The 19,148-nt window shown below is 40.1% G+C and overlaps 1 protein-coding gene across 2 annotated transcripts in view; it reads right to left on the bottom strand.

Moving 5' to 3' along the window:
• Positions 1-19,148, bottom strand: part of MCPH1 (microcephalin 1) — a 240,996-nt gene that overhangs the window by 149,442 nt on the left and 72,406 nt on the right. For both annotated transcript variants that reach the window (XM_045397815.3, XM_045397817.3), the window contains exons 11-12: positions 18,743-18,905; positions 52-129 (exon numbers count right to left, since the gene is read on the bottom strand). In XM_045397815.3, coding sequence (XP_045253750.2) covers positions 52-129; positions 18,743-18,905 — 241 coding nt within the window. The remainder of the gene's footprint in view (positions 1-51; positions 130-18,742; positions 18,906-19,148) is intronic.

The raw sequence follows: 19,148 nt of genomic DNA, 5'->3' as shown, positions 1-19,148 counted from the left end.
TCTTGAGAACACCAAATTGCATTTACCATCATAAAACAATATTTGACTTACAGGAGCTGCAGGGAAGTGATTAGACAGTTCGAATGGCTCCTCAGAAATCCAGTGACCCGATTCTAAAGACCACAGCACCTGCAAGTGATACAATAAGCAGATTTATTATACATTTATTAGGCTTAGCAGGCAATAAACCAAGAGTCACTTTGAAGACACAGCAAAAACAAAACAAAAAATTCAGCAGTGATACACTCCGCAGATCTGAAATAGATGTGTTCTCAAACAATAAAGTCCCTTCAGAATCTTCATGTTGCATAAATGTTATGAATATTAATAAAAACTTGGTTAAGAAAGTCTCAAAACAAATCTGAGTCATTATTCTCATGAGGCCAAATATTTAAATATTATCCTGTTTTTACACAATGAAATATTATATACATATTTTTAATTCCAAGTTTCTAATTTGTGAAGTTTTATAAACAGTCCTCTATAAATATTCCAGACTTTTATTAATTAAAACAGTGAATTAACAGAAGATGGATCACAAGCCTAAATTCAAAAGCAATCCCTTTGGCTTGCGATTTTGTTTCTAACATTGGTTAACACTTTCAGAAGTCCCCCGGAATACACTTGAAATTCCTTCCCAGACTTTGGAAGAGTAAAATGTCCCATAAACAAGCTTTCATCATCATCATTATCCTCTTAGCATTTGAATCCCCACACTTTTAAATGATCAATACAATCTTTTCCTTTTTAATTCAGTAATATCTGAGGTTCTGCAGCCGTCTCTACTCCAGGACCAAAATCCCTGAAAATCTGTCTCTATACACCAGAAGTTTAGAGCTAAAATAATAAAGCTGGATTATATCATTCCTGTTTGTTTGTTTATTTATTTTTTGAGACAGACTCTCACTCTGTCATCCAGGCTATAGTACAGTGGTGCAATCTCGGATCACTGCAACCTCCACCTCCCAGGTTCAAGCGATTCTCCTGCCTCAGCCTCTCGAGTAGCTGGGACTACAGGCACCCAGCACCACACCTGGCTAATTTGTTTTGTATTTGTAGTAGAGATCAGGTTTCCCCGTGTTGGCCAGGCTGGTCTCGAACTTCTGGCCTCAATTGATCTGCCAACCTCAGCCTCAATGCATGTTATTTAAGGAGATATACTAACAATATGTGAGGCTCCCCACAAACTCATAAAATTAACCCAGAAAATAAAAGGTAAAAATCAGGTTCATTTCAGACAAGAGGCAACATAAAAGAACAGTACAGTGAGAAATACAATGGACCAGTGACAGAAGCCAGGAACCAGACTTAAAAATGCGTGTGACGTTCAAGTTCAAATACAATCCACATTAAAATGTCAACCGAATTTAAACAACCTCATGGAGAAAATTTATGTCCTCTGAATTTAGCCCTTTCTAAATGTTAAGAAAATAAAACCATAAGAGGCTAAAGTAGAGTTCTGGTCAGTAAATTAATTAATTTACATAGGCATCCCAGGAATTAATATTGTATAGAGATAGGAGAAAACACTAATTCAGTTGTATTAAAATCATCAAATCAGAAATACAGTGTAAACATTTTGCTCCAGTAGTTTCATTGGCCAAACGCATCTTTACCTTAGTAGAGTGTTAAAAATAGCGAAAAGCTACTTTGAAAGAGCACAGGTAAGGCTGTACGCAAACTTAAAAACAAAAGGTTGGCCCAACATGTTTCTCATAAGAAGGGCAGAGTGAATTCAGCACCTTGTAGGTAACACATTACATAATGAAAATAGTGTTTTTTACATTGTAATATTATCATTCATAAAACCCAAACCTTGCTGATGAATGTAAATAGTAACTACATCTGTGAATAGAAACTGCTTTATTTCTTCCTGTCTGATTTGTATGCACACTTTATTTCCCACCTTATTGCACTGGGTAAGACCCTCTTGTTCAAGGCAGGGAAGGAGCAGTGACAGCATTAGAGTTCTTTGAACAACTTTGTGAGACAGACTTCTTCAATTTATTGTGGTATAGGATATCATAAAAACCTAAAGTGTTCAACGTAATGTACCTATGTTCAAATCAATGTATCTATTATGTTAATGTGTCTATGTTCAAATCAATCTATAGAAAGCACAAGCTTTTTTCTGTATTTATATTTTCGAAGCCACTTTAGCTTCATAGCAAAGTTAAGAGGAAGGTACAGAGAGCTCCCATACACCTCCTGCCCCGACACATGCATTTCAGTGTCTCCCACTGGAGTGCTACATGTGTTGTACCCAGTCATCCCATGTTGACACATCATTATCACCCAAAGTCCACAGTTTAAATTACAGTTCCTTATAAGTGAAAAGCATATACTATGATGGAGTACTGGTGCTGGCCAGTGGTTGCAGTGCTTCCCTAAGCTCTTTTCAACTTCCTATTTCTTCTTCTTTTCTTCTGAGACAGAGTCTTCCTCTGTCCCCCAGGCTGGAGTACAGTGGTGCAATCTTGGCTCACTGCAGCCTCCGTCTTCCAGGTTCAAGCAATTCTCCTGCCTCAGCCTCCTGTGTAGCTGAGACCACAGGCACACATCACCATGCCTGGTTAATTTTTTTCTTTTTTTTTAAGTAGAGATGGGGTTTCACAGTATTGGTCAGCCCTGTCTCAGGTTCTCAATGTGTTGGGATTACAGGCATGAGCCACTGCACCCAGCCCTCTCAACTTCTTATTTCTCAAAGAATTACAAATATCTGGGTGATCAAAAGGATTACTGCTAAATATCGGCAAATGTTACATCTCCAATTAGGATCAATCACATTAATTTTTATTTATTCATTAGCTTATTAGTATTTTCTTAACTGCCTAAGAAATTTTCTTCAGCCAAAACCAAAATTTATTCACAAAATATTTCATAAGCAAAACCACTGAACAAGGTATTCAATTTTTGACTTCTCAAAAAAAATTTAAAGAGGGAAAACAACAAGCAATTATTTCAATGTCTAAGTGATGAGAGAAAACTTGGCAGTGGGGGGAAGGCAATCTGTAAGAGGGATTTTAAGTTGGGCTTGAAAACATGACCCCATTTAATAATGACTCCCTACTGGTATAAAAAATACAACTGCAACATGAAGCTGGTTTAACTCACTGGAAAGCATTAATGATTGTGTTGAAAACATTTCTTAACATTCACAATTTTTGATAGGCAACATTACTGTTAATCATAACAGTAAATTTATTCCACATTTCTAAATAGCCAGCCTTATCCAAGCATACCGCCCACCAGAGCTTACCACCCACCATACTGTGAAGTTCAACTGCAGTTGTGGTACTAAGAATACCTGTGGGAATGTAACTGGAAAGGAAAAAGGCGGGGGGAGGCGGGCTAGGGGGGCTTCCGTGTGGCAAAAGTCAACAATATTCTTTTGCATACAAAAGACTTCCTAGTAGGCCACAAACTGGTACCACGTAAAATAGGGGTCCTGGTACCAGTTTGTGGCCTACTAGGAACCAGGCCACACAGCAGGAGGTGAGTGGCGGGTGAGCCAGTGAAGGAAGCTTCATCTGTATTTACAGCTACTTCCCATTGCTTGAATTACCACCTGAGCTCCACCTCCTGTCAGATCAGCAGTGGCATTAGATTCTCATAGGCGCGTGAGCCCTATTGTGAACTGTGCATGCGAGGGATCTAGGTTGCACGTTCCTTATGAGAATCTAAAGCCTGATGATCTGTCACTGTCTCTCGTCACCTCCCAATGGCACTGTCTAATTGCAGAAAACAAGCTCAGGGCTCCCACTGATTTTACATTACGGTGAGCTGTATACTTATTTCATTATATATTATAATGTAATAATAATAGAAATAAAATGCACAATAAGTGTAATGTGCTTGAATCATTCTGAAACCATTCCTCCCTCACCCTCTCAATCCCCCAGTCCCTGGAAAAATGGTCTTTCACAAAACTGGTCCATGGTGCCAAAAAGGTTGGGGACTGCTCGTATAAAATACCACTTGATTAATTAAAAATCAAATCTGATAGTTAGAAACTTGTCCCGCAGATGTGAGCCACAGGAATGTAGCTGATTTCAAACAGTTCAAAAGTATGTTTTACATTCCACTTTACTGGATGACACTTTAGGAGTAAAGTTAGACATATCTTTACTTTAATCATTGAAAGTGATTGGGGTGTTTCTGCCACTGTCTCCTCCATCCACCTCTCACTCCACCGACTGTGGTAAAAAGTGTGGTTGTAGGTGTTTATGGAAGGTTATTTATTATGAGGTTTTTTTTAATTATTTACATTATTTACTATAAGAGTAACAAAAGTAATAATTATTAATTTGTTGCCAATTTAAGCTAACAAAATTATAAAAATCAAATTACAAAGATTTTTCTCATCAGATTTTATAGATCCTTTGCCTTAGTTGTTAGGGTAATTGGTTTTCTCAAACAACATTTATGAGAGTTTGCTAGTTTGTATGCTGTTATGGATTTTTCTAGAGAAAGAAGAAGAATATTTGTGATTCTTCCCCAACTAGACAGTGTAATATACTGGTTAAAAGCACAGAATTCAACAACTGGGTTTAAACCAATGTCCACCTTTTTACGGATTTATGACAAGGGGCAGGTTAATGTTTCTGCCACATGAAGACATTATGAATCATTTTTAACTACAAAAGTACCCGTGTAGTTAATGAAATAGTATAGCAATGAAGTTATTTCTAGGTTATACTGAACTTCAGGAGAAAAAATTGGGGATGTCAATGGTACAATTTTTAACAACAAAATAATAGGGTACTTACGTCCCAAGCATTTTCAAGTCAGAAAATAAAGAAGGTCTAGTCTTCTGAAGAGACCAGCTTGAACTGGCAAAATTTCAAGGCAATAATATCTGTTCCAAAATAAGCTATTCTTCTGTATTTCCAACACATCTCATAGCATCAAGAAATGCTTCCTATAATTCCATAAAGTTCTTTTAAAAATACAAACCTATTTAGTAGTTGTAGTCGTGCCTTAACAAAGCAATTTCCCACATATGGACTTTTTTAAGTGAGGTGAAATTGGCAAAATATACAATTAACCATTTTAAAGTGTGCAACTCAATGGCATTTTGTATCATGATGCTGTGCAACCAGCACCTCTTTCTAGTTTCAAAACGCTTTCATCACCCCAGAAAAACATCCTGTACCTGTTAAGTAATCACTCCCCATCCCTCTCTCCCCTCCGTCCCTGGTAACTTCTACCTCGTTTTCTATTCTATGGCTTTACCTATTCTGGATATATTGTATGAAAGGAATTATACAACATGTGCCTTTTGTGTCTGGCTCTTTTCACTCAGTGTGTTCAAGGTTCATCCAAGTTATGCTTTTAATGAAGGCTAGTGATCAGTGTCAAAAATGCTTGTTGAATAATAACAGTATTTAATATTTATTGAGTGTATACTGAGTACTTTATTTAGGAAATCTTTCCATTCTTTTACAGATAAAGAAACCGTCTTGGCCGGGCACGGTGGCTCATGCCTACAATCCCAGCACTTTGGGAGGCCAAGGTGGGTGGATCACGAAGTCAGGAGATCGAGACCACGGTGAAACCCCGTCTCTACTAAAAACTACAAAAAATTAGCCGGGCGTGGTGGTGGGTACCTGTAGTCCCAGCTACTCGGGAGACTGAGGCAGGAGAATGGCGTGAACCTGGGAAGTGGAGCTTGCAGTAAGCTGAGATCACACCACTGCACTCCAGCCTGGGCGACAGAGCGAGACTCTATCTCAAAAAGAAAAAAAAAAAAAGAAACTGCCTTACCCAAGGTTACACAGCGACAGTGTAGCAGGGTTAGCAGTAAAATCCACTGCCTCATCCACTAATCTTTTCAAAACACATAGCGGTCAGAGAATGCCCATGTCAAGGTTTACAGCTATAGAAGATAAAAAATATTCTCTAGGCTATCTTTGGAAGTAGATGCTAGAACGAAGGTGGGCTATGAATTGAAGAAGAGCTGAACTCAAATTCAAAATTCACCATTTCTGGCTGGGTGCAGTGGCTCATGCCTCTAATCCTAGTACTTTGGGAGGCCAAGATGGGTGGATCACTTGAGGTCAGGAATTTGAGACCAGCCTGGCCAACATGGTGAAACCCTGTCTCTACAAAAGACAAAAATTAGCCAGGTGTGGTGGCATGCACCTGTAATCCCAGCTACTCAACAGGCTGAGGCACAAGAATTGCTTGAACCCAGAGACAGAGGTTGCAGTGAGCCAAGATCGTGCCACTGCACTCCAGCCTGGGCAACAGAGTGAGACTCCATCTCAAAAAAAGTTGGTTTTTTTTTTTTTTTTTTTTAAACCATTTCCAAGCACTGTCATATTTTGCATCCTGGGGACCCAATGCTGGGTCACAGGACCAGCAGCGTGGACCTCACCTCAAGCCTGAGCAGACCCAGACCCACTGAACCAGGATCTGTACTTCAGTAAGATCCCCCAGGTGATCCACACGTTAGTAAGGTTTAAAAAGCACCGCTCTAGCTGTCTCATAAAGAAAGGGGCAGGAAGCTACATATCTAACACAGCCTATTTAACCAAGAAAGGGAAGATGAGTAATAAAGTACTGATAGTATGTGGTTAAGAACGCATTTCCCTTTTAAAAGACATTGACTGACAGAGACTGAATTCCAGGTGGTGAGAGGGAAAACAAGCTGCATGCTGACCTAGGCTTGAATATTCTTACGAAAAAGCTCAACGCAGTTGGACACAGACATTTAAGTTCAATTTATTCTGCTTGCACTCTACCTAATCCTTTCCAGTTTCCAAAAATGAAAATGGGTGATTCTCAGATGTTAAGACTTAACTGCTCAGTAATATCCACTTTATAAATACAGCTAAGCAATGACCAGGGCGACCCAGCATGTCACCACTGTACTCACATGTGAAGTCCAAACATCTTTATAAATAACTAAGTGCGTACTTCTCTTATCAAAAGGAAAACAAAGAAATAAATATAACAAATTCCAATGTAACTAAAATAAATAGCAGAAACATCACTTCACTGTATGAAAACACAGCAGAAATTATTACCAACACAGACAATAAACCAAATATTATGGCTACTAAGAGTGATCACTATTTTTTGTTAATCTTTCCGCGAGTTTGAATTACAAAGTTGTTTTTCTTAAATGAACATCAGGTCATCTTATATTAATGAATTTTAACAAGAAACACATTAACTACATGGGTAATTTGCAATTTGGGCTGATGCATAATTTTTATGTAATATATTTTTAACTCATCAGGGGTGAGAAGAAATTCTGAGATTTAAAAAAAAAAAAAAAACAGGTCATCCATCTACTCATTTATTCATTCAATAAATGAGGACTGAGTTCCATGTCCAATCCTAGGTCCTGGGGCTATGCAAGCACACAGGCACATTCTCTGCCCTCGAAGGACTGGCAATTGATAACTAACCAGTGTCCACTAAAGAGGACACTTACATTTTTAAAACATTCTTCCTTGTGCCAGGGAGAGTACGGTTGTCTCTAAAATACTGTCAAAACTACTGTTTACAATTTAACACTTGAAATAAACGATCTACTACAATAAACTGTACACACAGAATATTAGAATTACATAAAAAGAAAAAAGACGGTGAATAATAGTATGTGTGTATATTCTTTCTTATTTTGTTGTTACCCAGCCAAACTAAAGTCGAAAGAAACCGCAGGGCCAGGCGTGGTGGCTCACAAGGAAGAGGCGGGGGGATTGCCTGGGCTCATGAGTTCGAATCCAGTCTGGGCAACATGGTGAAACCCCGTCTTTACTAAAATACAAAAAATTAGCCAGGCATGGCGCGTGCACCTGTAATCCCAGCTACTCCCAGCTACTCAAGAGGCTGAGGCAGGAGAATCACTAGAACCCAGGAGGTGGAGGTTGCAGTAAGCCGAGATCACACCACTGCCCTCCAGCCTGGGCGACAGAGTAAGACTCCGTCTCAAAAAAAAAAAAAAAAAAAAAAAAAAAAGGAATAAAGAAATTGCGTAACATTCATCGGAGATGTGGTGTGTGTTGACAGTTTGAATTTGTGTCCCCATCCAAATAACAGGTTGAATTGAAGGTGGGGCCCGGTGGGAGGTGACTGGATCCTGGGGGCAGAGTTGTCACGAATGGTTCAGCCCCATCCCACCTTGGCACTGCATAGTGAATGAGTTCTCAGGAGATCTGGTTGTTTAAAAGTGTGTAGAACCGCCACGCCCTTTCCTGCTGCTCCGCCATGGAAGAAGGGGCCGCTTCCCGGCTTTGCTTTCTGCCATGATTGAAACTTTCCTGAGGCCTCCCCGGAAGCCACTGTGCTTCACGTACAGCCCGCAGAAGCGTGAGCCAATGAAACCTCTTTTCTCCATAAATTACTCAGGCTCGGGCATTTCTTTATGGCGGTGTGAGAACAGACCAATACATACGTGGCATAGCAAAACATCGTGGGCAGCCTACAGAGGAAGAGTGGGGCCACGGTAAGGACAAAAGCACTTGACGCTGCCATAGCCTCCCTAGAGCCACTAACCAGGAAGCAGACAATGGTATTTACACGGCAAAGCTAAGTATGCAGTCTCTGTATTACCCAAGAGTACAATAATTAACAATAATCATTATCAGTTAATCAATTAATTACTTAAGCCAATCAATAATTGGATATGAAATATCATTAATAATTTTATATTAAATAAGTGTTATTATTAATATTAATTTAACGATTTAATATAAAATATTTAATTTAAAATTTTTAAATTTTAAGTTTTAATATTCTAAAAATTAGTATAAAGTATTTAATATTATTAAATATTTTTAATAACATTACTAATTATTAATATATTATTAATATATACGATGCTTGTTAAATTATTAGGTGGAACTTTAATATTCTGGCAGAGAAACTTTCAGAAACAAGAACCCATGAAAAACAACTAAAAAATAGATCTATTATGAACCTATGGCAAGCTGTTAGTTTAGCTGAGAAAACTGCATTACATAATTGTCACTCTCTGGTTAAGGACAGTCTAACACATTTTCTGTACTAAATTTTCCAATGAAATTCATTTCATTTGGAATTCCTATTCAATTCATTGGAAATGAATTTTAGGAGAAATGCATTAGGTGGATCATACATCAGAAGTATCAGGTAGCAAAATGTACAATGTTGTCAATTATAGCTTTGAAAAAAAGTACAACAGTTTTCTAAAATCCAGTATTTCTTACATCAGTTCTCTTCAAAAAGATTAACATTGTGCCTAAAACCAAATTCACAGAGGGTCCTCACACAGAGACTGTAACAGAAGTATGATGTTCCTTGGAAATCTATTTTAACTTGGGGATAGAGTTAAGAAGCCTTGAAAGAATAGATGGTTAACAATGTCCCCAAAGTCCCTGAGGGACATCTAAATGATATCTAAATGATGGACAGCTGAAGACAGTTTTTGAAGTTACAGATAAAATCAAACCATGGTTGAATTTTCCAATGAAGACCTGAAGTTAAGATATTCTGTGCTATTATTTAATACTTACAGCGAGAACTGCTTGATTGAGATGTCAGAAACAAAAGTGAAAATTCAGATGCCTGGCAGAACACTGCAAAGGTTAAAGTGCACCTTTAGGTAGGGCCAAAGCTTGGAATTTGTGCTGCAGTTCAGCATGGACCAAGTTGAGGTCCTAGAGGTCTCAGTCATAAAGCAAAGGCGGGGAACTGAGGTCTACAGTGAAGACCTGTGTTACCTCGCGGTTGATCCAACTTAATAGAAAAGTAAAGACAAACAGTGTGATCCCTGAAGGCTATGATTTGGAAAAGGATGGGTGGCAACAAGTACCCTCTCGACCTGTTAGCCTTATCCATTTAAAGGATTTGCCAAATACAGCAACTTTTTCGTTAATACACATAATCTTAGTTTACTTTTTAAATTTTTTTTTCCCTGATAACTCAGCCAACAGATTCAAATGCTTCTCAAGGCCACACTCAACTCACCATAATGCAACCACATTGCCAAGCACCAGGATGATGATCTGTGTTGCCGTTGGCAATACTAGAGGGCTCGAGTCACACTTCATGGTGTCCCATTCGCTGCCAACCAATCTCTCTGATGTAGCAGCAGCAGTACGTCTAGGAATAACGTATGAGCAATACGTCTGATAATAACCCCTAACTCAGCAAATGGCACCATTACACATAACCCTAGTGCTTCCCCTGCTTTATGTACCATTGACTCTTCAACTCTCTTAGTCATTGGATTCAACCTGCTTTTTTCAAGGTCTCTGACAACATCCACCTGATGAAATTGAACAGTGGCTTCTGTCTCCTCTATTCACCTTCCAGCAGCACTCAGCACAGCTGAGCATCCTTCCTTCCTGAAACAGTCCCCCTTCTGACTGACGCCACGTTCCCCTGGTGTCTCCCCCAGGTTGCTAGCTAGCCGTTCCCGGGTCCCCTTGCCTCCCCCTTCTCCCTGACTTCTGCATGGCGGCACAGCCCAGAGCTCAAACCAAAACTCACTGTTTTCTTCATTCTACACTCCCTTCCAGTTACCATGGCTGGAGTGAATAACCTTTCCTCTGAACACATGTACATATATATAATCTGATATGTGATATCTCATGTCTAGTAGGAATCCCAGATTCAATATGCCTACGTCAATTTTTTATTGTACCCTAAACCCTGCACACAATTTTCTCCCCCCAGAATTCTCTAACTCAGCAAATGGCACCATTATCTATAGTTAGTTGCCCCAGGAAAAAATTTAGGTGGGAGTCTTCTTGACTTCTCCATTCCCACACACCTCACATTAAAGATTCCACTAGATCTTCCTAGGAAGTGCGCCGACCTGCTCTCTCCTCCCCACCTATCAACCACTCCTCTAGACACAGCTGCAGTCATTTCTCGCCTCGATGATCCTAGCTGCCTCCTGCTGCCCACCCTGTTCTTACCTCCCTGCAATCCATTCTTTGCTGAGAGGCCAGAGCCACTCTGGAGTTAAAACAGTCTGATGGCTTCTGCCTCCCTCGCTTTGATCTGCACAGCCATACTGGGGCCCTACAGCCTTCACCAACACCTGTCCTCCTCACTCCTGGTGCCTCAGGTATTTCTCTTTCTTGCAAAGGTGCAGCCTTAGGACCCGTGCACTGGCTTTTCTGTGCCAGGTGCATTAAATAGATTCCGTCTAGCACCTTTAGAAAATTAAAGAAAAAATATTAATGTAAAAGTTTGAAAATGGTGATCAAACTTTATTCCTAATCATGTCTGTGGTTGCATCTCAGGGTGACTCCACAGTCTTCTCCCACTAAAAAAATCACGTTGACTCTTTCAAACTCCAACATTCATCATTCTTAGCACTCATAGGCTTGTCCACATCTTTTCAAATGTCCTCCTGGAGGGCAGCACCAAAGCCCTCAATTTTCCAGATGAATCACTTTTTGGTATCTGTCCTCAATCAGGAGACTACGGTCCTGGGAAGCACGGCGGCTCCAACCTGGGAAATGCGCACCTTGGGGTCTTGCCAGGAGCAACAGACAGGGGGATGGAGGACCTAGACCGCAGCGCCTGCTCCCCATGCTCCCGGTGGCCAGTGGCCACGCTGACGCAGCCTGCAGGAGCCTCTGCAAAGAACGAGCTCCGGCACTGTTCAGGAACCACCTCAAGTGAAAGGAGCAGACAAATTCTGTGTCTATGCCTGGGCAAAACCAGAATCCATTATTTTAATAAGGAAAATGTATAAATTAGGTGTCCTGGAGATAGCTGTTCATAGTCACTGCCTTAAAACAATGCCGTGACAGAGATGTGTTTCTAAGATCCACATTCAAGTCAGACAAACTAGTTTTGCCCAGAGTCTTCATCACTAAACTCACTGTTTATTTGCAGCATCCTTCTCGGCTGCAAAAATGTTCTGTCGGGATCCAGTGAGACAGTGCATGGGAAAATACTCTGTGAAGTATAAAGTCCTTTACCAAGGTATAATCTGTAGCAGGATAAAAAGGACTTTGAAATCAAGTCGTGAAAGTTCAGAGACCCAGGCCTGAGATCCTAGTTAGCTTGCAAGTGCGAGCAATAAATGTCTGCTAGAGAGAACTGAAGGGAACCCTCAGAAACTCAGCGTCAGTGTGACACACCAAGTACAGTGTGGCTGAAAATTATTCCTAACATGAGTTATGAAGTTAATCTGCCATCTTAAGGTTAAAAAGAGAATGGTTTTTCAAGATGATCCCTTTTGAATAGACTTGGGAATGCAGGGTGATGAACTAACACCAGTGAAAAGCCGAGATTTCACTTCTGGTTCTACCATGAGTTATAACTTTAGGAGAGCACCTCAGCATTTCTTTAATGTAAAATGAGAGGCATGAACTGAGTGAACTGCGTGTGTTCTTCTAACAGTTCATTGATTCTGTGTTCACCACTGATAAAAACATGTCTCACCTGACTCACTGCTTACTAAGTTCAATGTGGATCACATTATCTCAAGAAAATAGTCATGATGACATCATTTTTTATTAGGAAAACACTAGATTATTTGTTGATAGTTAGCGGCCTTGACATTTTGTTATAAAGCTGATTTAGCTTTTAAGCCCTACACTTGAATTCATAAGTGAATTAGCTTTAAATCTCTATTATCAGATCCTTTTCACAAGCTGCTCAGGACCAAAATCTTAAAATCTGAATACAGGCTGAGTTATTCCTCACTGTGCTGGACAGAGTGACACGGAGTGGTAGCTGGAAAAGGGGAAGACTGGATCATAGGACACTCCGCTTGTATTTTAGCATCCACAAAAGGGCTTCGAGGGAAAGTAGAATTGTGGATAAGTCACAGGAAAATGCAGGAAACACCAAATTAAGTGAGAGTGGGATAAAGAGTATTTAAAGGTTCAAATTGTACTACGCTTGAACAACACATAACAAAACAATGCGAGTCTAAAGGGACACTTTGGTCAAATTAATTTCTTTATTTTTCCGTTGTGTTACTTCCTGTCTCCCATAAATAGGAAGCTCGGCAACTCCTGGCATGGTTTTCTATTTCCATGTATCTGCCAGACAATTTGGTCACGAAGGAGGAAAAACATAAATTATTCTCTTTCCTGAAAACAGTAGAGCTAACACTGGAGGTGTGAACTGCTGTAAACATGGAAAAATTGCCAATAAACTTCTCAAAAACATTAAGTCAAAATTCAAACTGAATTTTGTTATAAAATCGTCACAGTTTCTGATATGACTAGCTGGGCCACATACAACCATCTAATTCTGAAGAACTGCTACAACTCTCCTTTACAAGAAATTTCCAGAGAATACCACACAAACCCTGAAATGAAAACATGCTCAGTAATGTTTTTCTTGGAGGCAAGTTTATACTGCTAGCCAAAGAGAATATTTTAAGAATCCCCCAACTGCACTGGAGACAGGGTTAGAAGGAGGAGGACGAGAGAGAGCGAGAGTGCTAGAGACAGAAAGAGAGATTCCTTGTACAAAGTCAATGTATATAATATATGATATGGATACTTCAAATCTTGACCCTAAAAGAAATTGGAACTGTGAAGTTTATATCTGAAGTTATATACAAGACATAGATAAATATTAAATTGGGTGCTAAGCTTTAAACATTATGTAGAATGGCTTTGTAAATGGTGGTGGCAACTATCCTCTCTCAGATTTCTTATGTTTATACTATTGAATTTATTTAAAAGTTAAAGGAGGGGGCCATGCAAAAAGCAGCAGTCATCTTTGTCTTCTTGAAGACTGAGATGAATAGAGAAAGTAACTCAGCTTGTTTCTAAAGTTTTTGAGGGTGCAAGTCAGGAGCAACCTATGAACATCAATACAATATAAATATCCGTTTGTGTGATTTATATATGTGTGATATATTATACCTGACAGCCATCATGGTTACCTTGTAATCCCACTAACAGATATTTCACCTGAAGCCATAGGCCATCTAGGCCTTCGCAATCTCCCAAGAGTTGATACTATTCACAAATAGCAACATCATCAGTAAGGCAAGGGCAATACAGACACACATTTGTGACCTTTGCCATGAACAAGGGGAAAAAAGGTAGCACAGAGGGCAAAGAGCAATTTAGGGAAAGTTGAATTTTTAAATTATTTTTATTTTTTTTAAGATAGAACAGCTGGGATGAAGCTTCAGTGCTAATAGAAATATAGGGACAGAGGCAGCAGTTGAAGGTACGGGAGCCTGTAAACTTGAGCACACAGAAGGAAACCTAGCTCTGAAACCAAGACACTAGCCTGGTCCTACCAGTGCCCAACTATCTCCATTTGGAAAGCACATTAGATATGTAAGATATACTTTTTTTTTTTTTTTTTTGAGACAGAGTCTCACTCTGTCGCCCAGGCTGGAGTGCAGTGGTGTGATCTCGGCTCACTGCAACCTCCCTCTGAGTTCAAGCGATTCTCTTGCCTCAGCCTCCCGAGTAGCTGGGATTACAGGTGGCTGCCACCGTGCCCGGCTAATTTTTGTAGTTTTAGTAGAGACAGAGTTTCACCATCTTGGCCAGGCTGGTCTTGAACTGCTGGACCTCGTGATCCACCCACCTCGGCCTCCCAAAGTACTGGGAATACAGGCATGAGCCACTGTCCCCGGCCTAGATATGCTTTTTAATTTAAATTTACAAATAATAAAATTTACTCGTGTGTGCATATGTGTGTACAGTTCTCTGTGTTTTAATACATGCATAGATTCTGTAACCACTGTCACTAACGACACAGCACAATTCCAGTGCCCCAAAGATATGACAGCTGCTATTGCTCTGCAGAGGCAGATGCTACTCCCACCTTAACGTGTGGCAACCACTCATCTGTTCTCCTTCCCTACGGTTTGGCCTTGTCTAGAATGACAAAGAAATGGACTTATACAGTACGTGACCTTCTGAGATCAGCTATTCCACTCGGCGTGATGCCCCCGAGAGTCATGCAAGCTGCTGCACCTATCACCATTCCTTCGATTCCTTCCGTACACTCCACAGCATGGACGGTCCAGCTGGTTGATCCATTCACCCACTGGAGGGACAGCTGTGCTCTTTCCAGGTCCACTTGATGATAAGTAAGGCTGCTACAAACATTCACGTACAGACTCTGTGTGAACACAAGCTTTCATTTCTCCGAGGCAAGTATCTGGGAGTGGGACTGCTGAGTGGACATTTAGCTTTCTGTGAAACTGCCAAACTGTTTCTCAGAGTGGCTGGACCACTTCCCACTCGCACTAGCAGCCGTTCCAGCTGCGCTGGCTCCTTGCTAGAATGCGACTGCTATTTTTTATTTTAGCCATTTTAATGGATATGTAGTGGATCTCACCATATTTCTGAAGTGAGCAATAATGATGAGAATCTTTTTAGATGCTTATTTGCCACCTGTGTGTCCTCAGTAAAATGTCTATACAAGTCTCTTCTTTGCCAGTTTTTGTTTGGGCTGTTTGTTTTCTTATTGTTCAGTATTGAGAGTTCTTTATCTATTCCGGACATAAATCTTTCGTCAGATATAAGATTTGCAAATGTTTTCTTCTGATCTCTTCATAATATCTTTCACAGAGTAAAGCTTTCAATTTTGATGAAATCTAATTTATCAATGTTTTCTGTTGTTGATAATGCTTTTGGTGTATCTAAGAACTCTTTGCCTATACCAAGATCATTTTTATTTGTTTACTTATAGAAATTTTATACCTTTACATTTAGTCTATGATCCATTGGATGTAATTTTTTTGGCTCATGTAAGGTATAGAATGAGGTTCTCCCTTCCTTCTTCCTCTCCTCTCCTCTCTTCTTTCCTTTCCTTTTCTTTTCTTTTTTGAGACAGGGTGTCTCTCTGTCACCCAGGCTGAAGTGCAGTGGCATGGTATTGGCTCATTGCAACCTCCATCTCACCGGTTCAAGTGATTCTTGTGCCTCAGCCTCCTGAGTAGCTGGGACTACAGGCAGGTGCCACCACGCCCAGCTGTTCTTTTTATTTTTGGTAGAGACGGGGTTTCACCATGTTGACCAGGCTGGTCTCCAATTCCTGACCTCAGGTGATCCACCCAAAGTGTTGGGAAGGTTCCTTTTCTTGCTTGTGTATGTCCAACTGCTCCAACACCACTTGTTGAAAAGACTGAATTTCTCCACTGAACTGCATTCATGCCTTTGTCAAAACCCATGGGATATATTTTTGGGGTCTATTTCTGGATTCTCTATCTGTTCTATGTGTCTACCAATACCACACTGCCTTGAGGACCACAGCTTGAAGGGATGCCCCAAAACCAGGTAGTGCCAGTCCCCCTCCTTGTTATTTTCTTTCTAAATTGTTTTGGCTATTCTGGTTCCTTAACGTCTCCACAGAAATTTTAGAACCAGCGTGTATGTATCTTGAAAGATTCTGCTGAGATTTTGAATGGAATGTGTTAAATTTATAGATCATTTTGGGGAGGAGTGACATGTTCACTGTACTATGTCTTCCAATCCATGAACATTGCATGTCTTTTAATATACTTAGTTCTTTGATCTTTAAAATCAGCATTTTGTAGTTTTCAGCATACAGATCCTGCACTTATTTTATTAGCTTTATCCTGAAGTTTCAATGGAACTTTTGCATCTGGATGACTTGCCCAAGTCAGTTGTCAGTTCTAATTGCTGTTTTGTAGATCACTTGTGACTATCTACATAGAAAATTGTGTTGTTTATAAATAGAGATAGCTTTATTTCTTCCTTTCTAACCTACATGCCTTTTATTACCTTTTCTTTTCTGATTGCCTTGTACCTCATTCATTCACTTACGTGTCTGAGTGCCCCAGGTTCTTCCCTCCAGGCAAGGAGTCCAGACTAAAGATCAGAAGTTTATTAAATAATGTGTTTTAATGCCCACCTTTCTCATATCAAGTAATCCCAGAAGAGATACAATAACCTAAAATTTCACCCAGTTCTGTTTCTGTGTATGATTGGTTGGGGAGCACTGGCAGGACACTGAGCAGAGACAACCAGGGAGCAGGTCTCTATCCATGTTGACAGCAAAGGCAGTACATTCTCACGTCTGACCTCTATGGACTGCTCAAAGTCCCAAAAGAATAAGTTAGGTAAAGAATCCTGTACAGATGCATATCTTTAGAAATAACATTTTTTCCTCCAAAACCTGAGGGAAGGGGAGTAGTCAGATGAAGATACAGAGACAATCTGAATTGGAGAGAAATAAAACACAGAACTCATTCACTGATGCTAGAGTTATTAAATAGACAGTAGTCCACCCTATCCAAAGTGGGTGCAGTTCATGGCCCCCTGGGGGATGCCTAAAACTGTGGATAGTTCTGAAGCCTACATATACTATGCACAATTTTTTTTCTTTCTTCACAATTTCACAAGTCAAAGACTCATTTTTTCCCATAGATCTTAGCTACATCAGCATACTGTTTTTCTTTCTTTATTAAGTGGACAACGTTCACCTTTTCACTTAAAGAAAGCACCTTGGAGCGCCTCTTTGGCATATCAAAGTTGTCAGCATCAATACTCTTGTGCTTGGGGAACATTATTAGGCCAAATAAGGGTTTCTTGAAGACAAACACTGCAAAACCAAGAGGTTCTATCTCATAACCAAGAGGCTACTAAGCAAGGGCAAGTAGCACCTACTCCATGGACAGGCTGGAATGAAGGATGATTCACATCTCAGGGAGAATGGAGCAGGATGACCTGAGATTTCTTCATGCTACTCAGAAAAACATGCATTTAAAGACTTATAAACTGTTTTTTTCTGGGATTTCCCATTTAATATTTTCAGGCTATGGTACCTGAAACCACAGAAAGCAAAACCCTGGATGAGGGGGGGACTACTGTCTTTCATCCAAATAAACATAAAGCAGTACTAGTATATAACTAGGTAAAGTGATCCCCAGTTGCCACCAATGCAAATCAATAGTGCTTACTTTCGGAATTTCAGCGTTTCCACTTCACAACTAGAAGCACTAATCTCTTTAAACTCTGTCAAAGCATGGAAAAAAGACCATGGCCATTCTTGAAAATACATGTGTAGCTTTTGCATGTTATAATTCTACTGGTTTAAATGAACACAGTATGAGTATGAATAGAATATATTCTTGGGAGAGGAGGAGGAAAGACGGATCCCACAGATGCAAAATGGTAACACAAGTAACAGATGATGCTACTGTCATCAGAAAGCAATGCTTTGGAGCAACCTTAGGTTGAGGATCGAAGTAAAAATAGAACTAATAACAGATCATTTCAATTGTTATGAATAACGAAAATAATTACGTACTTTTAAAAACTATCTTTAATGTATAGAAATAAGGGCAAATGATGTTACAGATAGATATACATAGGATAAAACCTATCCAAATGGGATTGAAAGAACATGTTTCATCCTAAGTAAATCCATCTGTACAAACAATCGCTGAACTATTTTGGCTCTGCAAACCACCACCATCACAGGTCATAGTATTTCTTGGTCACACATAGAGGAACGCTCTTTGACTGTGAGAACGTGCATTCTGCGTTTCTTTCAGCGTCTTTCTAATCTTGCTTCTGATTTATCTTAGAGGCTACTCACTTCCTGCTCTCTACCCTCCCCGTCCTCCTGCTGCCCCAGGACTTGGCACTTGTTGAAGGGCAGCAGCCCAAGGAAGACCAACAGGAGGAAAGACGGGTGTTCCCAGCTCACAGGAAAGTGTGCAGATCCACAAGGGTGCACGCCGGCCTGAGTGCTGATGTCAGCACCTCAGGGTGACCTACTCTATCAAAATGCCTTGTTTTAAAATATGCAGTTCACACACAGGGCTTACCCAATCATAAGAGAGAACCCAGCAGCCACGCGCGATTCCCAGCAGCACATTCAGGGTGCGAAGTGGCTTCCCGGAAAGCACATGAGTCGTGGTCTCACAGACGTCTGGTGCAATTGAAAAGCCTTTCAATTTATCCACAACCTGGATGACGACATTCTGCTTTCTATCAAATCGGGGGGAAAATGAACAAAATGAATGAGTTTGTTGCACACGAACATCAAGGCAGTTACACTCAATATTAGTAATAATAAAACTAGAAAGCCAACTTTTAAACTGATTTTGGTTATGGTGCCTATGTCTTAACTGACTTACAATCAATGGTTTGGAACCTGGGGAAATAAACTTCAGATCTCAATTCTATTTTAATGGCTCAGAAGACAAGCCCACAGGTTGTCAATGGCTTCCC

Source organism: Macaca fascicularis, chromosome 8, assembly GCF_037993035.2.
Source record: "Macaca fascicularis isolate 582-1 chromosome 8, T2T-MFA8v1.1".
NCBI lineage: Eukaryota > Metazoa > Chordata > Mammalia > Primates > Cercopithecidae > Macaca > Macaca fascicularis.
Note: the sequence above shows the minus strand (reverse complement) of the source record. Positions and strands in the feature narration are given on the sequence as shown.